We start from the raw sequence: 18,903 nt of genomic DNA, 5'->3' as shown, positions 1-18,903 counted from the left end.
CCTAAGCCCTAAACCCAGTTCCTGAAATGACTCTTCATGTTGACCCACCCAGTCAAAGAGTTTGTTCCTTTATGCCCAGGGGAACAGAGTCGTTGGCTGCTCTCTTCATTATCTATTTCTGTCCAGTAAACACAGGACATGCAACATCTCCTGGTCCCTGCGTTGCTAGCTGTCCTATTTGTAATATGAATGGTAAGTCATCTTATCATGAACAAATTATGAAATTCAGCAGGAAACAGAAACCTATTTGAAGACAGGGATTTAACCCAACACTCCTAGCTTCCAGAATTGCATTCTAAACACCACACTTTGCCATTTTTTACCTCTTAACTCCATTATTAATCAGATCAGGGGAGGCATACTTTCCTTTTAAAATAGATTCTAGCTGAATTTTTAGAATGATGGATCTAATAAAGATTCTGCCCCTATAACAGTTTTACTAACACTTAGGTATGAATGGAGGCAGATTTGGACTGTTATGAAGTCCATTTTCAACCAAGTAGTGATTTAATTATACCTTCCTGAAAAAGACTTACGGGCCATTTCAAAGCCATCTTTATATATGCTAACTTTTACCACATTCACGTTCTGATCAATAGATATTTTTTTGTTTCATTTAAATTTTTAGATTTCACTAACAGTTTCAGAAAAGATTTTAAAAACTCATCCTTCTGTGGTTTTGGTATTTGAAACAGTCCTTTGCCATACAGGTGTCCCCTACTTAATTTTCCTGTCTATTTTCAAAAGAGCACAAATAGAGGCCGGGCGCGGTGGCTCATGCCTATAATCCCAGCACTTTGGGAGGCCGAGGCTGGTGGATCACCTGAGGTCAAGAGTTCGTGACCAGCCTGACCAACATGGAGAAACCCCGTCTCTACTAGAAATACAAAAAATTAGCCAGCTGTGGTGGCACATGCCTGTAATCCCAGCTGCTCGGGAGGCTGAGGCAGGAGAATCGCTTGAACCTGGGAAGCGGAAGTTGTGGTAGGCCAAGATTGCGCCATTGCACTCCAGCCTGGGTGACAGAGACTCCATCTCCAAAAAAAAAAAAAAAAAAAAAAAAAGAGCACAAATAGAATAATGGCTGATTTTTCTAATTACATTTTAAATTCTGAGTCTGACTGGGTTTTTAAAGTTCGAAACTCAAATAACGTCCCTTCCTTGCAGTTCTAAACTGGTACCTGGCCAAATTTTTGTTTTGTTTTGTTTGACTCTTTATGCATCAATGATTCCTATTTATGACTGCGGTAGAACACAACTGTCAATATGTTTTGCCTGAAGGAGGGAGAGTGGCTGCTATTTGGTGACTGACATCATTCAGCTATTAACTTTATCCTCACAACCTCCCCAGGGCAGAAAATTATATTCCTTTGAAGAAATTTGTCTTAGGTCTTTTTCTCTCCCACCCTGTGGAAAGAAATGCAGTTTCAAGACAAAAAGCACAACTAATTCTCTAAAGAAAATAATTGAGCATTCAATCTTTGATTAGTCTGTCAAAAAAGATAAAATATCTTTGCTAATTTTAATACATGCTACACTGACTCATTTTTAGATTGTAAAGTATAATCTATATGGCTGCTGAAAACCAGTGACTAATAGGCGGTGTGGGTTATTTCTTAAAGTCAGTTATGTAGACTAAAATAATAGTCTGAAGTCTAACAAGGGCAGGCCTGGGGAGATGAAGGTATTCACAGTTTAGAAGAGGAATCATTAGTAAACTGATTCTTTTTCACTCTCAGAGTTGATAAATAAATACTTGTTGGTTTGCTCCCATTGAACACTAATCTTAATCAATTTTATGTCTACCAGATGGCACTCAAAATGATGAAAGATAATACAGAATAAACACTGGATGTTGTAATACCTTCGAGCAAGAGCTAGCAAAAGCTTAATTGCTTCTTGGTGGAGCAGGAAGGACTGGAGAATAAGATGATGACAAATGTCATCTGGAAGAGGGGATCTTGCTTTCATTGCTTTGCTTTTGGAAATGCTTTTGTAATTAGTCAATCATAAGCCTTATAACTGGATAAACTTGTGAGCTATACAAACTGGGTTTTAAAAAAGTATACACTTAAAGACCACTGGGAAATATCAATTTGTCTTAAGCATACAAAGGAAACAATATGTGGCTTCCAATGTGCTCACTGGTTTGTTTAAAGCCCAGTGGAGGACAGACAGCTGGTGACAGCTTTTTTATATTTCAGGCTTGAGTATCACGCTTAAATGAGGTAGTATTTGCAAAGCACTTAGCATTGTTCCTGGAATAGAAATGATGGCTATTAATCATTGTTGTTGCCCCCTGTGGGAAGATCATACGAATAGATGGCAGCCTGCAGGCCTACGTGCTATAATGGCAGAGGGGCCAGGAAAGGTCCCTGACCCTACCATTCAAGGTTCACTCTTGGGGCTTTGTGCTCTGTTAAATGCAAATGCAAATGCAAATGCAAATGTTCCTTAGCAGCTATTTATGTCTTGGGATGAATAAGTTTATTAGGTCTTTTCAGAAGAATGGTGTCGAGAGTAGAAAAAAGGAGCACGTATAAAGCTCCTGGCAGCTCTGAGGCTGAAAGCAGTGACAACCAAACCTGACTGCCCAGGACTGGCCCTGGTGCCCACAGGTGCACCAGATACTGCAGGTGCCATCCTTCTTGATACTTGTGAATATCTAGGATGTGGAAGTCCTGATTGCCAGGGGCATAAAGAGGAGAGCTTTTTTAAAGACTCGGCAACCCCAGCATCAGGGTATATTTAACTTTCTCCTTAGTGGTAGTGTAGCAGCCCAGGCCTTCCGGACACCTCCTGCTTTGGCAAATGGGTTACGCTTTGGGGATGGCTGGGGAGGGCTTTGACGGAAAGGTGGTTAGCTCCAGGGGAGAATCTTGCTAACTGCACAGAAGCTCCCCAGCGTACTTCTTTTTGAAGCTTCAGGTTCAAGAGAGGCCTGATGGGCCTGACGGGAAACATTCTCCATGTTTCTCATGTTCTGGGCTTTCTAAACCAGCTAAGTTTCTGCCTGTGTTGCATGTTGGACCACCTGTCTCCCTTGATTTTCCACTGACTTCTAAAGGTATTCCCATTCTTATAGCAAATATTAAAAAAGAATACATTAAGAGCGAGTAGGAATTTTGGGGGGTGGAGGTGAAATAACGGGTTACTTCTTTGGGAGACACGTCCCACAAAGGTTGAATATTCCCTCAGTAATAATACTACCTCTTACTTGGAGTGAAAGTCTCACCATCAAAAGAACAACTTCCAGAACACCATTGTGGGAAGGGTGGGCTGTCTTTGGTCCTTCCTAACAGCATCCTGACAGTGATAGCCAGTTGACTCTTGGAGAGACACTGGGAAAGCCTGGCACTGAGGAGATGGTATACAAGGTAGATTCGAAAAAGGATAGAGTGCATGGCTGGTTCCCACCATCTCTGGAGGACTATGCAGGGTCATGGACGCACTCACAGAGGGACAGAATATTACAGGAGGGTCTTGGGCCCCAAAGAAAAAGTGAGGAACTGGGGCTAGATATGAGTACTAAAGGTTTCTTCTTTTTAAGCTTACTTCTCCATTTGCCAGCTTACTATGTCTATAGGCACAGGAGAGAGTGTAATCCTAATGCTGATGTTGACCTTTAGGTTTAAAGACAGTATCTACACACATCAACAAATATCACAAAGCCCATGCATTTTTTTCATCTTTGCTAGTGAAGGAATAAATAAAGCATTCTTTTCAAAGCAAATGTATTATACAATATTACATTCTCATACAGGATTTTATATCATGAAATATATTATTTTATGCAGCAAAATAGATCAAGTCAAGAGTATCTGAAATGATAAAGATGGTAAAGGGAAGAGAAAATGTAAGGACAGCAGGGTGAACGTAAATGGATGTACGAGAGAAAAAGACCTTTAAGACAAAGAGCTGGCTTCAGCATATTGACATCGTATGATACTAAATGATCAAATAAGTCCCCCATTGTTTTGACAAGGGTTTGGGAGAATTTAAAATACAAAAGAAATGTACCAAAGCACATAAAGCGTTCTTTACCCTCTTCTTACCTAGGAAGGCTGCCATGTTCATAACTTGACTAAACACACAGCTTGCAGGAGGATCATCACCTGCAATGCTTGAAAAAGATGAAATGTTTTATAGTTACTATATCAAAATCTATAATCCTCCTAACTTTTCCTATGGTCCCACAGGACAGAAGAGAATTGCTGGGTTACCTTATATATGGTGCATGCTTCACACCAGGTTTCCTGGATAACAAAAAAAAAAAACACAGAAGCTCAGGTTAAAGCACTGTCATTTGTGCAGTTTAACCTTCCCAGTGGGAAAGTTTTTGCTAAATCTCTTGATGAACAACGAATTACCCACAGATAAACTTTACCTTTCAGCTGAATTTAATGGTAAAATTTTGTCATCTTCCACAGCTATGAAGTATCTATCAAAAAAGAATAAGTTTATAGAACAAAGAAATTGAAAAAAAGAATCATTTGTTTCCCAGTTTTATTAAACTAACTGCACTAATTCATATTCATTTTTTCTAACTGAGAAATGCTCTTTTACAATTCTTTACCCATAGATCATCTAGTTCTTTGAAGCTCAAATGTCATTATTAGTAATATTTCCTTAATTTTCAAAACATCCCCAAAGTAATGGCCATGCTTATAAACTGGAAACTAGAAAACAAGGAAATAGAACTTACAACTTTGAGCAAACTAAAATTAGGGTTCAGTTTCTAACTTCTCGGGAATATGTGTCCTACCTTTCCTAACAAACTTTGAGGAACTAAAATAATTTTCTTAAAGTGAATATTACCTAAAATAAGCAAGTGTGGGAACGTTCTGTGGTAAGCCAGGACTTCCAGTGTAATGATATTCATTTTATAAACATATCAGGCCGGGCGCAGTGGCTCACGCCTGTAATCCCAGCACTTTGGGAGGCCGAGGTGGGCAGATCACGAGGTCAGGAGATCGAGACCATCCTGGCTAACATGGTGAAACCCCAACTCTACTAAAAATACAAAAAATTAACTGGGTGTGGTGGTGGGCGCCTGTAGTCCCATCTACTTGGGAGGCTGAGGCGGGAGAATGGCGTGAACCCAGGAGGCAGAGCTTGCAGTGAGCCAAGATCATGCTACTGCACTTCAGCCTGGCAACAGAGCGAGACTCCATCTCAAAAAAAAAAAAAAAAAAAAAAAAAAAAAAAAAAAAACATATCAGACCCAATCATGAATAACTGGACTATGAACTGAACTGCAGACGGAATCCATGGCATGTTAGTGTCAAATTCGAAAATCTTGCAAATAATTAATTCATATAACCTGTTTACAAAATGTTCATTACAACAAGAACACATGAACACAAAATAAACTAGTATTCTTCACCACTGGCTTTGCATAATTATTACTCACTCTTGTTACTTACTTTGGTTAATAGAAAATGGGAAAGGAAATGAGGACTTTAGCAAGGTTGAATTAGTAAAATATATTATTTTCAAGTATTTATAAATACAGTCATAAAGATATGCCATCTAGTATTTTTTTGGGGGGTGGGGACAGTCTTGCTCTCTTGCCCAGTCTGGAGTGCAGTGGCGCGATCTCAGCTCAATGCAACCTCTGCCTCCAGGGTTCAAGCGATTCTTGTGCCTCAGCCCCCCGAGTAGCTGGGATTACAGTCGTGTGCCATCACGCCCGGCTAACTTCTGTATTTTTAGTAGAGACAGGGTTTCCCCATGTTGGCAAGGGTCTCAAACTCCTGACCTCAAGTGATCCGCCTGCCTCGGCCTCCCAAAGTGCTGAGATTATAGGCATGAGCCACCGTGCCCGGCTGCCATATACTATTAAGGTTTACATTTGTATCTACATTGCACCTGAATCCTTAAATAATTAAATGAGCAAATACTCACACTATCCACAATCCAGCTGAAGTAAACAAAGTAAATACAAGAGGTAGGAACATCCATACGCTGCATTTCTTCCCATCCATGCCTGTACCACTGAAATAAAATAAACACGTATTAATAATTAAGGCAAAACATTTACTTCACTCTTTCAAGATGGAAAGTTTAGTCTAACTGGGCCAAGCACGGTGGCTTACACCTGTAATCCCAGCACTTTGGGAGGCCGAGGTGGGCGGATCACGAGGTCAGGAGATCGAGACCATTCTGGCTAACACAGTGAAACCCCGTCTCTACTGAAAGTACAAAACAATAGCCGGGCGTGGTGGCGGGTGCCTGTAGTCCCAGCTACTTGGGAGGCTGAGGCAGGAGAATGGCGTGAACCTAGGAGGCGGAGCTTGCAGTGAGCCGAGATCGCGCCACTGTACTCCAGCCTGGGCGTCAGAGCGAGACTGTCTCAAAACAAACAAAAAAGAAAGTTTAGTCTAACTGAAAAAAAAAAGTGTATTTTATGAAACCATGATTCAAATTGGTATCATTATTCTCACCTACTCATGTGGGAAATCCCTGAAACAGTTAACATGGATGATTGTTATCTAGCTTAAATGTTCCAGAGTTTTAGTTAAGAATTAATAGAAATTTTATTTTAAAATTTTTTTTGTAGAGATGGGGTCTAGCTATGTTGCCCAAGCTGGTCTTGAACTCCTGGCCCAAAGTGATCCTCCTACCTTGACCTTCCAAAGTGTTGAGATTACAGGCATGAGCCACAGTGCCCGGCCAGAAAATTTTTCATAAAAACATTTATCCTTGTATAAGTATTGATACATTTAAGAAAAGACAAAAGAGTTTGGGTTAGGTTAGGACTTTCGCTAGAAGAGCTAAGTACCAAAGGTATACTTCAACCTACTTTTAGTACTAATATGAACATTTATGTATGTATGGAGCTGATCTGTACATAAATCTATAGGTTGGCAGACAAAGGTGTTAAAAACAAATGGTTACTAAATAAATTAGCAATTATGAGGAGGAAATGACAAATGCTTTGCAAATCTGAACTTTTCTCATGACATGTTATTGAGCAGCAACCGCAGGAGACTAAAGATGAATGTTCTGTAAAACAATGCATTGTGTATAACTTTAAATTAGTGCTAATAAATAGACTGAAAAAAATACATATGTCTGGCGTTTTGGAGGTTACAAAAATATAGAAATAAAAAATCCCCCCTCACACAAATGAAGTGAAAACTAGAAGCTCCAGAAGTATCTATGAAAAATTATCAGTATTAAACATAAAGAAATAACTATCACTTTATGTCTTAACTGCCAGACAAAATCTATCGGAGACACTGGATGCCAACATAATCCTTATGGCAAAAACACCTGTTCTAAGGAAATTAAGTGCTCTAGTAACCTCCACTGGGGACCTGACAATCAGAAGAACAATGTGATTAAATGGCATCTCTAGGGAGATATCAATGCTCTTTATTTTGAGTTTTACAATTAAAACAAGTTGTTGTTTTTTTTACAACTTTTTACAATTAAAGAAAGTTTGTTTACTGGTTTGAACCAGCACTGCCCCATTTGTGAATACCTCCAAGACATCTGCTTTCATATGCTGGGACTCTCTGGACCTTCCAAGTGTTGAGACAAGAGAGGAAACATGATGCTCCTCGCTTCAGGCTGGCGAACCAATCCCATCTGCAACATCTCAGGAGGTCTTAGTTCCCAGAACTGGTCTACCTGATTACGTAGATCTTTCAGACTAAGAGATAGACACTGGGCCTAATAAAGTGTCTTTCAACAGTTGTGCCTTTGTCTAAACACATATCTGGGCAGTGGCGTTAAATAAATTACAGAATCTAGTTTACAGATCTAAATTACAGAATAGAGTTGAAAGACATTAGAGCCACTTTCAATAATTTAATTTGCAACTAATCTAATCCAATACAATCCAACTCAAAATTATGGACACCCTACCTGTGCCAGGTACTATACCAGGTGGCAGAAATACTGAGGCAAGGTCTAATGAATACGACTATTTATACGTAACATTCTACGCAAGATATAAAAGCTATTGTATGAACTAGTGGTTCATGGCTTTCTAGTTTATATAATACAGAAGAACAGTGAACATTTTAAGCATACACAGTATTGCTAGTCAGTCTCTATTCATTTATTTATGTCCACAAAGTTGTGGGCTCATAATAAAGCTATCCATTATGCCAACAAAAATAATTCCATAAGTAGCCAAATGTAGAGGGAGCACAGAAAATAGGAGTGATGATTGAGTAAGTAAACCAATTATTCTAGGTCTGCCAATGAAACAGGGTCCTCAAATAGGATGAGTACAGCCAAGATGCTTAGGAGATCTGGTTCCCAACCTCAGCTTTCCCAATAACTGACTAATAGGGTCTGGGTCGTTACTTAAATCTGTGACACCATTTTCTTATGGTGTTACAGAATCTAGGAGCTGAAACCTAGATTGTGAGATTCAACTAAATGAACACTATTGAATTTAAAGAAAGGGAGAAGGATGTCAAGGACAGAGTGGCAGTACCTTGGAGGTTAAGCCAAGTCTGGTATTTTATACCTTTGCAAAAACAGAATGATCCAAAGTACTCAGAATTATCAGCCCCAGAGAAAATGTTAACTATTGTTACAACAGATTGATGAATAAATCAGAATGACAACTTGTTAATGTACAATGGGAGGCACAATTGTCAAATGGACAAATACTCATGCTGGCTCCCCTTTTAGGAATGTCTATATGGGAAATCGAAATTTTCAAGCAGGGAGGTAGAGTGAAGAGGGTTAACAAGATAATTCTAAGACTATGGCATCAAGCTACAATAGCTTTATATACTAATTTCCTGGCCCAAGGTACTGGGATGTCCCATTTAGCCACTGATTCTCATTTACCTGCGCTTGTCAGCTTATATTGTGACTAAAGAATTCGCAATAGAGAAACGACTCTGATGTGCTCGCTGCTCCAGGTACTGGGGAAGGATTCCAGGAGGTTCCTGGAGATGAATGTTTAATTTGGTTTAGTTTCACAGGACTCTCTGAGCTGCCTTGGCTTGACAAGTTCAGATACCTGACTGAAAGTACCTTTTTGCAAAGGATAAACAATATATTAAATTAACTCTCTCTCTCTTTTTTTTTTTTTTTTTTTTTTTTTTGAGACACGATCTCGCTTTGTCACCCAGGCTGGATGGGGTGCAGTGATGCGATTATGGCTCACTGCTGCCTCAACCTCCTGGGCTCAAGTGATCCTCCCACCTCAGCCCCCAAGTAGGTGGGACTACAGCTGCACACCACCACACCTGGCTAATTTTTTGTATTTTTTGTAGAGACAAGGTTTCACTACGTTGCCCAAGCTAGTCTAGAACTCCTGAGCTCAAATGATCCACCCACATGAGCCACTGCCATAGGCAAATTAACTTTGTTAACTTTGCCTTACTGCTGCCTGAGAATTAAAGTTAAAAGTAGGAGATGGATCTTTTTCTTGCATCCTTCCAGACACCATGAAAATAAACTGGCCCATTGCTTCTAGTCACATTAGAAAGTGTCACCCAAACTTTACTTATATTTCCTAGCAAGAATAAGTTCCACTCTTTCCCTGAGCTAAATCACAAGTTTCCTCCCAGCTAGAAGAGTACATTTCCCTCTTTAAGGAAACAGGGGGAGAAGAATGGAATATTCCATACTCCTAAAATAGTTTTGTCTTTGCATTTTTTCTTTAAAGAGATGGCATCTCACTATGTTGTCCAGGCTGAACTCAAACTCTTGGGCTCAAGAGATCCTCCCACTTCAACCTCCCTAGTAGCTGGGACTGTAGGCATGCACCGCCACACCTGGCTTGTATCTTTACATTCTGAATTGTGCTTTTTTTTTTTTGACATGGGGTCTCACTCTGTCGCCCAGGCTGGAATGTAGGGGTGCAATCTCTGCTCACTGCAACCTCCGCCTCCTGGGTTCAAGTGGTTCTCTCACCTCAGCCTCCTGAGTAGCTGGGATTACAGGCACCTGCCACCACACCCAGCTAATTTTTGTATTTTTAGTAGACATGGGGTTTCACCATGTTGGCCAGGCTAGTCTTGAATTCCTGACCTCAGGTGATCAACCTGCCTTGGCCTCCCAAAGTGCTGGGATTATAGGTGTGAGCCACTGCACCTGGCCCGTACTTCTTTTTTATTCTACATAATATTTACTCTATTGATATTAATCTTCCAATAATACTTCACAGTAAAAAAATTAAAGATAATTCTTCCCATGTCCTAAATGGTTAATTATATCTAGGACAACGTCACCTCATGAGCTTCTAACAAATGGAGGAAAAAAGCAAGAACTGCATAAACCTTCTTGAAAGGGTTCTGGCATTTAGATTTGCTTTGGAAGACTCTCCTCCAAATGGTATCATTTATCCAAATGATTTGCAAAGCTGTTATCCAGATGGTCAACTCTTCCTAGAGAGCCAATACTGCAAACTCTCTGTATATTTCTGTCGCATGTTCTTTTCTTCCAATAAATGTCATTCCCTAAGTCTGAGTTATCTTCACTTTCTTTTACTCAATCTGTGGTGTGAGTGAGACTGCACAGTGGGGCTCTTCAACACTTCGAGTCAGATGATGAAAATCCCCACCTTCTACCGCTCGCTTTGTGACCTGGCATCCCTGCAGTTCTCTTTGTTCCTCTCAGAGAAAATGACCTGTAGCATGAGGTCTGCAGAGGCTCCCACTATTGACATTTTTGTTGCTCTGGAAGTCTTCAAGCTGCAGATAGCCAAGAGAACACCTGGCCACTTGAAAATGTACGATTTTGTGGAAGTGAACAGAATGTTACTATAAGCCCATATTAATTTATTATTTAAGACTCTTAACTCCTTTAGTTGGTTTGAAAAGGGGGTCTTTATAAAGTCAAAATTCACGGCCGGGTGGGGTGGCTCAAGCCTGAAATCCCAGCACTTTGGGAGGCTGAGGTGGGTGGATCATCTGAGGTCAGGAGTTCGAGACCAACCTGGCCAACATGGTGAAACCCATCTCTAGTAAAAATACAAAAATTAGCAGGGTGTGGTGGCACGCACCTGTAGTCCCAGCTATGCAGGAGGCTAAGGCAGGAGAATCGCTTGAGCCCAGGAGGCGGAGGTTGCAGTGAGCCGAGATCGCTCCACTTCACTCCAGCCTGGGTGACAGAGTGAGACTCTTTCTTAAAAAATAAACAAACAAACAAATAAATAAATAAATAAAGTCAAACTCACATGATTATTCATACTTCTGTCATCAAATTCAAAACAGATAGTTTGTACAGTGTTAGCTACTGAAGCTACAGAGTGAAAGAACATAGCATACCATTACCCATGCTAATCCTTGAGGACAAACTTTCTATTTTATCAAGCAGCAAATGGAAATGGAAGCTACAAATGGAAAAGTAAAGCCCAATCTTCATTTACAGCTTTAAAAACTTTATTAGGGCCGCGAGGTCAGGAGATCGAGACCATCCTGGCTAACACGGTGAAACCCCATCTCTACTAAAAATACAAAAAATTAGCCGGGCATGGTGGCACGCGCCTGTAGTCCCAGCTACTTGGGAGGCTGAGGCAGGAGAATCACTTGAACCCGGGAGGCAGAGGTTGCAGTGAGCCGTGATCGCACCACTGCACTTCAGTCTAGGCAACAGAGCAAGACTCTATCTCAAAAACAAAAAACAAAAAAAAACTTGATTAGTGAGAACCACTTACAACAATGACTGTGAAGTGTCATTGTGGTTAATATTTCCAAGGGCTGGAAAGGACTTGCTTATTTTAAATAGAAGGACTTTGTCCTCCCTGGGGCAATGGAGAGAGGTAGCTATAGTTCACAGACTCTGGAGCCAGGCTACCAGGGCTTGGAATCCAGCTCTGCCTCTTATTAGTTGTGTGTCCTTGGTTAAGTCTTCTCTGTGCCTCAGTTTCTTCATCAGCAAAGTGGAAATAATAATGGTATCTACCTTACAGGGTTTTACTGAGGATTGAAAATATGTTTAAAGCACACAGAACAGTGGCTGGCATACAGCAGACATTTCAATAAATGTTAACTGTATTATGCTGAAAGCGCTGTTGGGGGTCTTTGGTTATCTTTTTTTGTCTTGTAATTTATCAGGAAATGAGCTTCCTGCTACAGTAGTTTTTCATTCTGCTCTCAGGGCCAACTGGAATGAAGCAGAAATGATGAACGAGTCACCCACTCATGACCACGACTGTCACAGTGCCCATGAACCAAGAGCATCCTTGGTTTGTTTTTTAACCACCTGTGAATCTTATTTTTCTTTTGTGTCATGGGCAAGTGTGAAGGGCTTTTATTATCTTATCATTCATTTGTAATTACAAGGGGTAATGATGAGGACTGTTTATTTTGTTTTTCCCCTAAAATGTTTGCAGGCTCTCGGATATAAATCAGCCTGGGGAGATATGAAACACGACCAACAAATGTCACACTTGTTCTGCTAACAAAGAAAATTTTGTTTTCACTGAATCCTAAGTTTGGGAAGGCATAATAGTCAGGTGACCTGGTGTCACTTTAAGAGTATATGACTTCCCTCCATCCGCAGATATAAACAATATTATTCAATTAATGAGGCCAATCCCCCTGTTCCTACAACATTTTTCATAAGTGCTGGCAAGAAACAATATGTAGTAAAGGATTTCTATTAAACATTACCATTCCCAAAAGAATATGATGATTCCTAAGAAGAACCAATGGCAACAAGTTTTTCTCCAATGCTGTCTTGATTTCTAAAGGCAATCACCTTCATTCAACTGATAGATGACTATAGGACTATAGGGATCCTTTCATGCCAGTGACCTAAGGATTCTTTTTCTCAGAAATCAATGGAGCACATTGTCCCAACACTTTTTTTTTTTTTTTGAGATAGGGTTTCACTCTGTCACTCAGGCTGGAGTGCAGTGGCATGATCATGGCTCACTGCAGACTCAATCTCCCCAGGTTCAGGTGATCCTCCCACTTCAGCTTCCTAAGTAGCTGGGACTACAGGTGTGTGCCACTATGCCCAGCTAATTTTTGTAGAGACAGGGTCTCATCATATTGCCCAGGCTGGTCTTGAATTTCTGGGCTCAAGCGATCCACCTGCCTCGGACTCTCAAAGTGTTAGGATTATAGGCGTGAGCCACTGCGCCTGGCCTGTCCCTACACTATTGACAGAATAATCCCAGAAGGAATTCCCTTCTACCAGCACTTCAATTCAATAATACTGTCTTAGAGTTTCTATGCCAAGATCCTCTTCAGAGTCCATTTATATCTTTAATAATAATAAAAATATTGCCCACATGTGGCAGATGTAACTGCCAACCCAACAGTCATTTCTCCTCTTTTTCTTAGCTAATAGAAGTCTAATTTTATTAGGGACAGCAATGTGCTCAGCCCAAGGCTATAGGTCATGAGTTGTTAAGCCAATCATAGTGATCTCATTTTCCTTTAACAAGTACCTTTCTAGACTCCTTTGAACCTGGCCCATGAGATGCAAGGGGAAGTCTACTGAGCAGCAAATGGGAAGAATTTGCATCCTTGATAGTGGATTGTTTCTTTTCTGCCCACCCTACTTCTTTCCCACTTGGGATGCTATAGTGAAAATATGGTACCTAGTGCTATGGCAGCCATAATGTAACCACGAGACAAAAAAACATGAGGACCCAAAGTCAACATACTGAGAATGGCAGATTAGATGGTGGGAAGAACTGAATCCTTGATAACATCATGAAGACACTACCAAATGCTCAATATCACCTACCTCCAAACTTGTAATGTGAATAAATTAAAAGTCATTATTGCTTTATTACTGTAGGGTGGTAGAGCACCAAAATCCACTCTGTCTCCTTCCATTATAATTTGGTAAGCGGCTGCTCGCCTACCTTATACTTCGCAGCCTCCTTTGTAATAAGTGTGGCCCTGTGAGTAAGTTCTCTCCAATGGAAAATGAATGAAGGCTCATATGATAACAGTCTTGCATTATACAGGAAAATGTCCATTTTCTAGAGGAGTATACTATTTAGCAGCCAATTGTCACAATGTCTAAAATTCACTTAAAATTTTCATCAATGGGGTGATGAAAAAGTTTCAGAGACAGAGTGGTGATGGTCATACAACAATGTGAATATAATTTATGCCACTGAATTATACACTTAGCAATGGTCACAATGGCAGTTTTTGTTATATATATTTCACCAAAATTTTTAGAAGTTTAAAAAGCCACTTCAAAAAAGATGAAGTACCACCTCACCCATTAGGACAGCTATTATCAAAAAACAAAAAGTGGCCTCTGGGCAGGGCATCTCTGAAAGAAAGGCAGCAGCCCCAGTCAGGGGCTTATGGATAAAACTCCCATCTCCCTGGGAAGGGCAACTTGGGGAAGGGGCAGCTGTGGGTGCAGCTTCAGCAGACTTAAATGTTCCTGCCTGCCAGCTTTGAAGAGAGCAGCAGATCTCCTAGCACAGCGCTCAAGCTCTGCTAAGGGACAGACTGCTTCCTTAAGTGGGTCCTTGACCCCCGTGCCTCCTGATGGGAAGACACTTCCCAGCAGGGGTTGACAGACACTTCATACAGGAGAGCTCTGGCTAGCATCTGGCAGGTGCCCCTCTGGGAAAAAGCTTCCAGAGGAAGGAACAAACAGCAATCTTTGCTGGTCTTCAGCCTCCACTGGTGATACCCAGGCAAACAGGGTCTGAAGTGAACCTCCAGCAAACTCCAGCAGACCTGCACAGAGGGGCCTGACTGTTAGAAGGAAAACTAACAAACAAAAAGGAATAGCGGGAATGAGGAGTTATTGTTTAATGGGTATGGAGTTTCAGTTTTGCCAATGAACTGCACACTTAAAAAATCATAAATTTAATGTCATGATATTTTACCACAATTAAAAAAAAAAGACAGTCATAAGGAAAATGTGTGACTAAAATCTGGTGTGTGCCAACAAAGTCTGTTGACCTTAAAAAAAAAACCTGTCACCTGACCTAACTTGAAAAGCAGACCACATTTCTATTGAGCCTCTACCCGGACTGATTTGCAAAGAGAGATACAAAAGAAGAGGAAGAGTTTAGAAATTTGGTGTCTTGAAGGGTTGGAAAAGCCAGTGACTTCTAAACCTCAAACAGCAAGAGACTGGAGATGAAAATAAGGGTTTTGCCTTCCCTCCCAATTCTACTGTCTCAGAGGGCTCCGTATAGCTGCCACTACATTGAGAGAGGAAAACATGGAGGGCAAGGAAGCAAAGAAATAAAGTAGGCAGATAGCCCAAGTCTTGGAAAGAAGGTTGGGAGAGAAGGCTGGCATGTGAACTGGCTGGAAGTTCTGAGTACCTGAACTGCATTAGCAAAGGGACCATAGCCAAGCCAGTAATATGACTATTGCACTCTCAAACTTCCAAATTTGCACCAGCAGGCAGTGGGCTGCAAAAGCTGAACAGCCACCAAGGCGGGGGATAACCCCAGCACCCACTTCAGATTTGGCAAAGGAGGAAACTGAACACAGAGAAGCCCCTTCCCCAAGGGCAAGGCCAAGGGACACCAAGAGCATGAGCAAGGGCTCTCCTGAAGAGCAGAACCAGAGTCTAGTCCGGCAAGCTCCTCTTCTGCCGGGGCAAGGGGCCTTCCCATTGCCTGCTGCAGGATCCCAGCCTTGCTGTGGACCAGGGGCTGCTGTGTGCATTTCCTCCTCCTCTTTTTCCAATAGGAGTTTTAATTGTGTTTTTCTGCTCCCTGTTCTACCGTGGTATATTGAGTGTGAGTATGAGTGCAGAAGTCGGGAGATAACTTGCCTTTTAGTTCACAGGTTGCAAGACCATCAGGAACCATGTTGGAACGTAATGGAAATAATTCATACGTTACCCAGCGACCATGGATTTTCAGGCAGTGCATTTACTGGATGGGGCTTTGGTTTGTCTCCCTTGGGATGAAGCAAGTGTGTTCTATGTGTAGAAATTGGGGCGTTCACTGATTCTTGGTGGTCAGAGGCACTGACTCCAGCAAAGACAGCCAGCTGACTATGAACATCCATTCTTCTCTTCTTCCACTGTGTCAGAAGAATAGCTAGGCACATGGCTGCCCAGCTACATGACTCTCCCCATCTTCCTCTGCACTGTGAAGTAGCCACATGAATTAATTCTTGCCAATGGAATGTAAGCCTGCCTGGCACATACTCATTTCCTATGAACTGGGACATGATGACCGGAAGACAGGAGCTATGCTGCAGATGGCCTGGTTATCATGAGCCCCTTCTCCCCTCACTGATATGAAATAGCCACCATGGACTGTTACGTGAAAAAAAAATTCATTTTTAAGCCACATTATTATTGCCTTATTGTTGTTATAGCAGCTGAACCTTTCACTCTAGCTAATACATTCAGATACTCTGTTAATTGAAGCCCGAACACCTCACCTGATGTTTCACCCTATTCTCTATAAAAATGACAAAATCACTCTGTCCATTAGCTACTAGAGAGGTACATTGATTCTGAGGTGACACTAACTTAACAGAACGATTCTGAGGTGACACTAACTTAACAGAACCTTACTCTGGTGAATCCACTGATACCCAAGAGTTCCAAGTGACTAGGTGGTTCCCCTCAGCACAGGGAGGAATTAAGGCCAGGGAATGGGTTCCTCACTTAGCAGTGGCCCACCTTTGACATATACAATTTTTAGAAAGGTTTTATAAATATGCGCACATACGTTTTCCTTAAAGATTTCACTGTATTTTATTCAGCACAGCACCCTGAGAAGTATAGGAATGGCTGGGTAACATGACTAATTTCATTTTATAGATGACAGTGAGGTGATTGCTCCCAATATGACTGACTCAGCAGTTCTAAAGAAATCTCTTGGCCGGGCGCGGTGGCTCACGCTTGTAATCCCAGCACTTTGGGAGGCCGAGGTGGGCAGATTACGAGGTCAGGAGATGGAGACCAGCCTGGCTAACATGGTGAAACCCCATCTCTACTAAAAATAAAAAAATTAGCTGGGCGTGGTGGCATGCGCCTATAATCCCAGCTACTTGGGAGGCTGAGGCAGGAGAATCGCTTGAACCCAGGAGGCAGAGGTCGCAGCGAGCTGAGATCGTGCCACTGCATTTCTGCCTGGGCGACAGAGTGAGACTCTATCTCAAAAAAAAAAAAAAAAGAATCTCTTCTAGTCCTTCAGCCATAGGCAGTGATTTCACGTGCCTTCCTATCCCTAAGGCAAAAACAAACAAACCAAAAAACCAAATCTGTATGACAGCCTGACCACAAGCTAACTGAAAATGAGATCCTTGTGCCTGGAAGCCCCTGGTCTACAGCTTTGAAATAGCATCACAGCAACCTTCTTTCTGGCCCATAGTCACAGCTCCGAGTGCCAAAACAAACAGTGAGCCTTCACAATGCTGGCTCTCCTTGCTAGGCTCTGACATCAACACCTCAGGCCTGGTTCAGTGAAGAGAAACAATCAAACATGAAGCAAACCAGAGCACAACAAGAAATGCACCACTCAGATCCCCAGAGGACAGACAGGCCCAGAAAGTTCAAGAGATGGGGACCCGAGAAGCAAATTCAGGTTGAATCTTATGTGGCTAATGGTAGAACACGAAGACTAAGGAATGCCAGGCAGATGCATTTGACCATCAAGCCCCAAACACTAAACTCGAACCTCCTCCTCAAACAATCTGGCAGCTGCTCAGTGGATGTGTTATACCAGGGTGATAGTCAAAATGATAATTCTTCCATGCTCCATTCTAATGGGAACTCAGAACAGAGCAGGAACCATGAGCACATAGCCTGGATCCAGATTCTCTGGTTTCAAATCCAGGCTCTGCCACTTAGTAGCTGGGTGATACTGTACACACTGCTTAAACTTCTTTAAGCCTCAATTTTCTCATCTATAAAATGGGGATCATAATAGTACCTATTTCCTAGGGCTGTGGTGAAGATTAAGGGAGTTAACATACATAAGACTATTTGATAAGCACATGGCAAGCATTCAATAATTGGAAGCTATTATTGTTATAAATGGTTGTCTCAGTACCACTGATGCCCATCCCATTTGTGGTCCAGAAAAAGAAGGTAAAACTGCAGATCTATTCCAGCTGAAAGATGACTGCTTAGGAACTCAGTCAGAAACCTGACAGAGAATGTAGAATATGCTTTTAATGTCCTCTTGGTGAAGCAAAAGGAACAAATCCTTCAAATAGTCTCTTAGAAATTACTTTACGCTGATGACTTCTTTGGAAGGACAAAACACATGTGAAATATACCAGATCATAGGTTTCTTGTTGGAGTTCAGACTGATGTGGGGAAGGTTGTACATCATCCTGCATCCTTCCTATGGCCAGAAGAACTAATCAACAACTCAGAACCCGAACTCCCCAGAACGCTTAGGACCACTACATGACCAGAATGAAAAACAGTGAGACCAGGGACTTGTAAAATGCAGTTAACTGCCTGATGCCTGTCCTTCCAAAGCCTGTTGGTGCTCCACACACCTCGTGAAAGGTGACCCAATGTAGTTTCTCACTTCATACAGTACCCTGTACAAAAACCGACCTGGAACAGACCTTGTAAATTACCAGCCTTCCCTATCTTCCTTAAATCCTCTCTCATTTCCCACCAATGATGTCATTTCATGTTTATTTTAAGCACTTATAAGGTTACAGGATATGAATAAGAGTGTGTCCTCAGAAATAGGAGCAAAATCAGGAAGATCACTGTGATGGTTAATTTTAGGTGTCAACTTGATTAGGCTAAAGAATGCCCAGGTATCTGGTAAAACATTATTCCTGAGTGTGCTTGTCAGGATGTTTCTGGAAGAAATCAGCATTTGAATCAGTAGACTAAGTAAAGAAAACTCACCCTTACCAATGTGGGAAGGCATCACCCAATCCATTGAGGGCCCTGATAGAGCAAAAAGGCAGAGGAGGAATGAATTCTCTCTTTTCTTGCGCTGGAACACCCATCTTCTACTGCCCTTGGACATCAGAACTCCAGTCTCAG

General features: G+C 41.5%; 1 protein-coding gene across 4 annotated transcripts in view; it reads right to left on the bottom strand.

The window, feature by feature from the left end:
* Positions 1-18,903, bottom strand: part of TMEM150C (transmembrane protein 150C) — an 80,112-nt gene that overhangs the window by 15,569 nt on the left and 45,640 nt on the right. For 3 of the 4 annotated variants that reach the window (XM_517190.9, XM_016951525.4, XM_063809499.1), the window contains 4 exons: positions 5,908-5,997; positions 4,388-4,441; positions 4,224-4,256; positions 4,056-4,123 (listed from right to left, as the gene is read on the bottom strand). In XM_517190.9, the coding sequence (XP_517190.2) occupies positions 4,056-4,123; positions 4,224-4,256; positions 4,388-4,441; positions 5,908-5,997 (245 nt within the window). Of the gene's footprint in view, positions 1-4,055; positions 4,124-4,223; positions 4,257-4,387; positions 4,442-5,907; positions 5,998-10,981; positions 11,104-18,903 lie in introns of all 4 variants that reach the window. The other variant, XM_054682932.2, reaches the window with a different exon arrangement.

Source organism: Pan troglodytes, chromosome 3 (assembly GCF_028858775.2).
Source record: "Pan troglodytes isolate AG18354 chromosome 3, NHGRI_mPanTro3-v2.0_pri, whole genome shotgun sequence".
Lineage (NCBI taxonomy): Eukaryota > Metazoa > Chordata > Mammalia > Primates > Hominidae > Pan > Pan troglodytes.
Note: the sequence above shows the minus strand (reverse complement) of the source record. Positions and strands in the feature narration are given on the sequence as shown.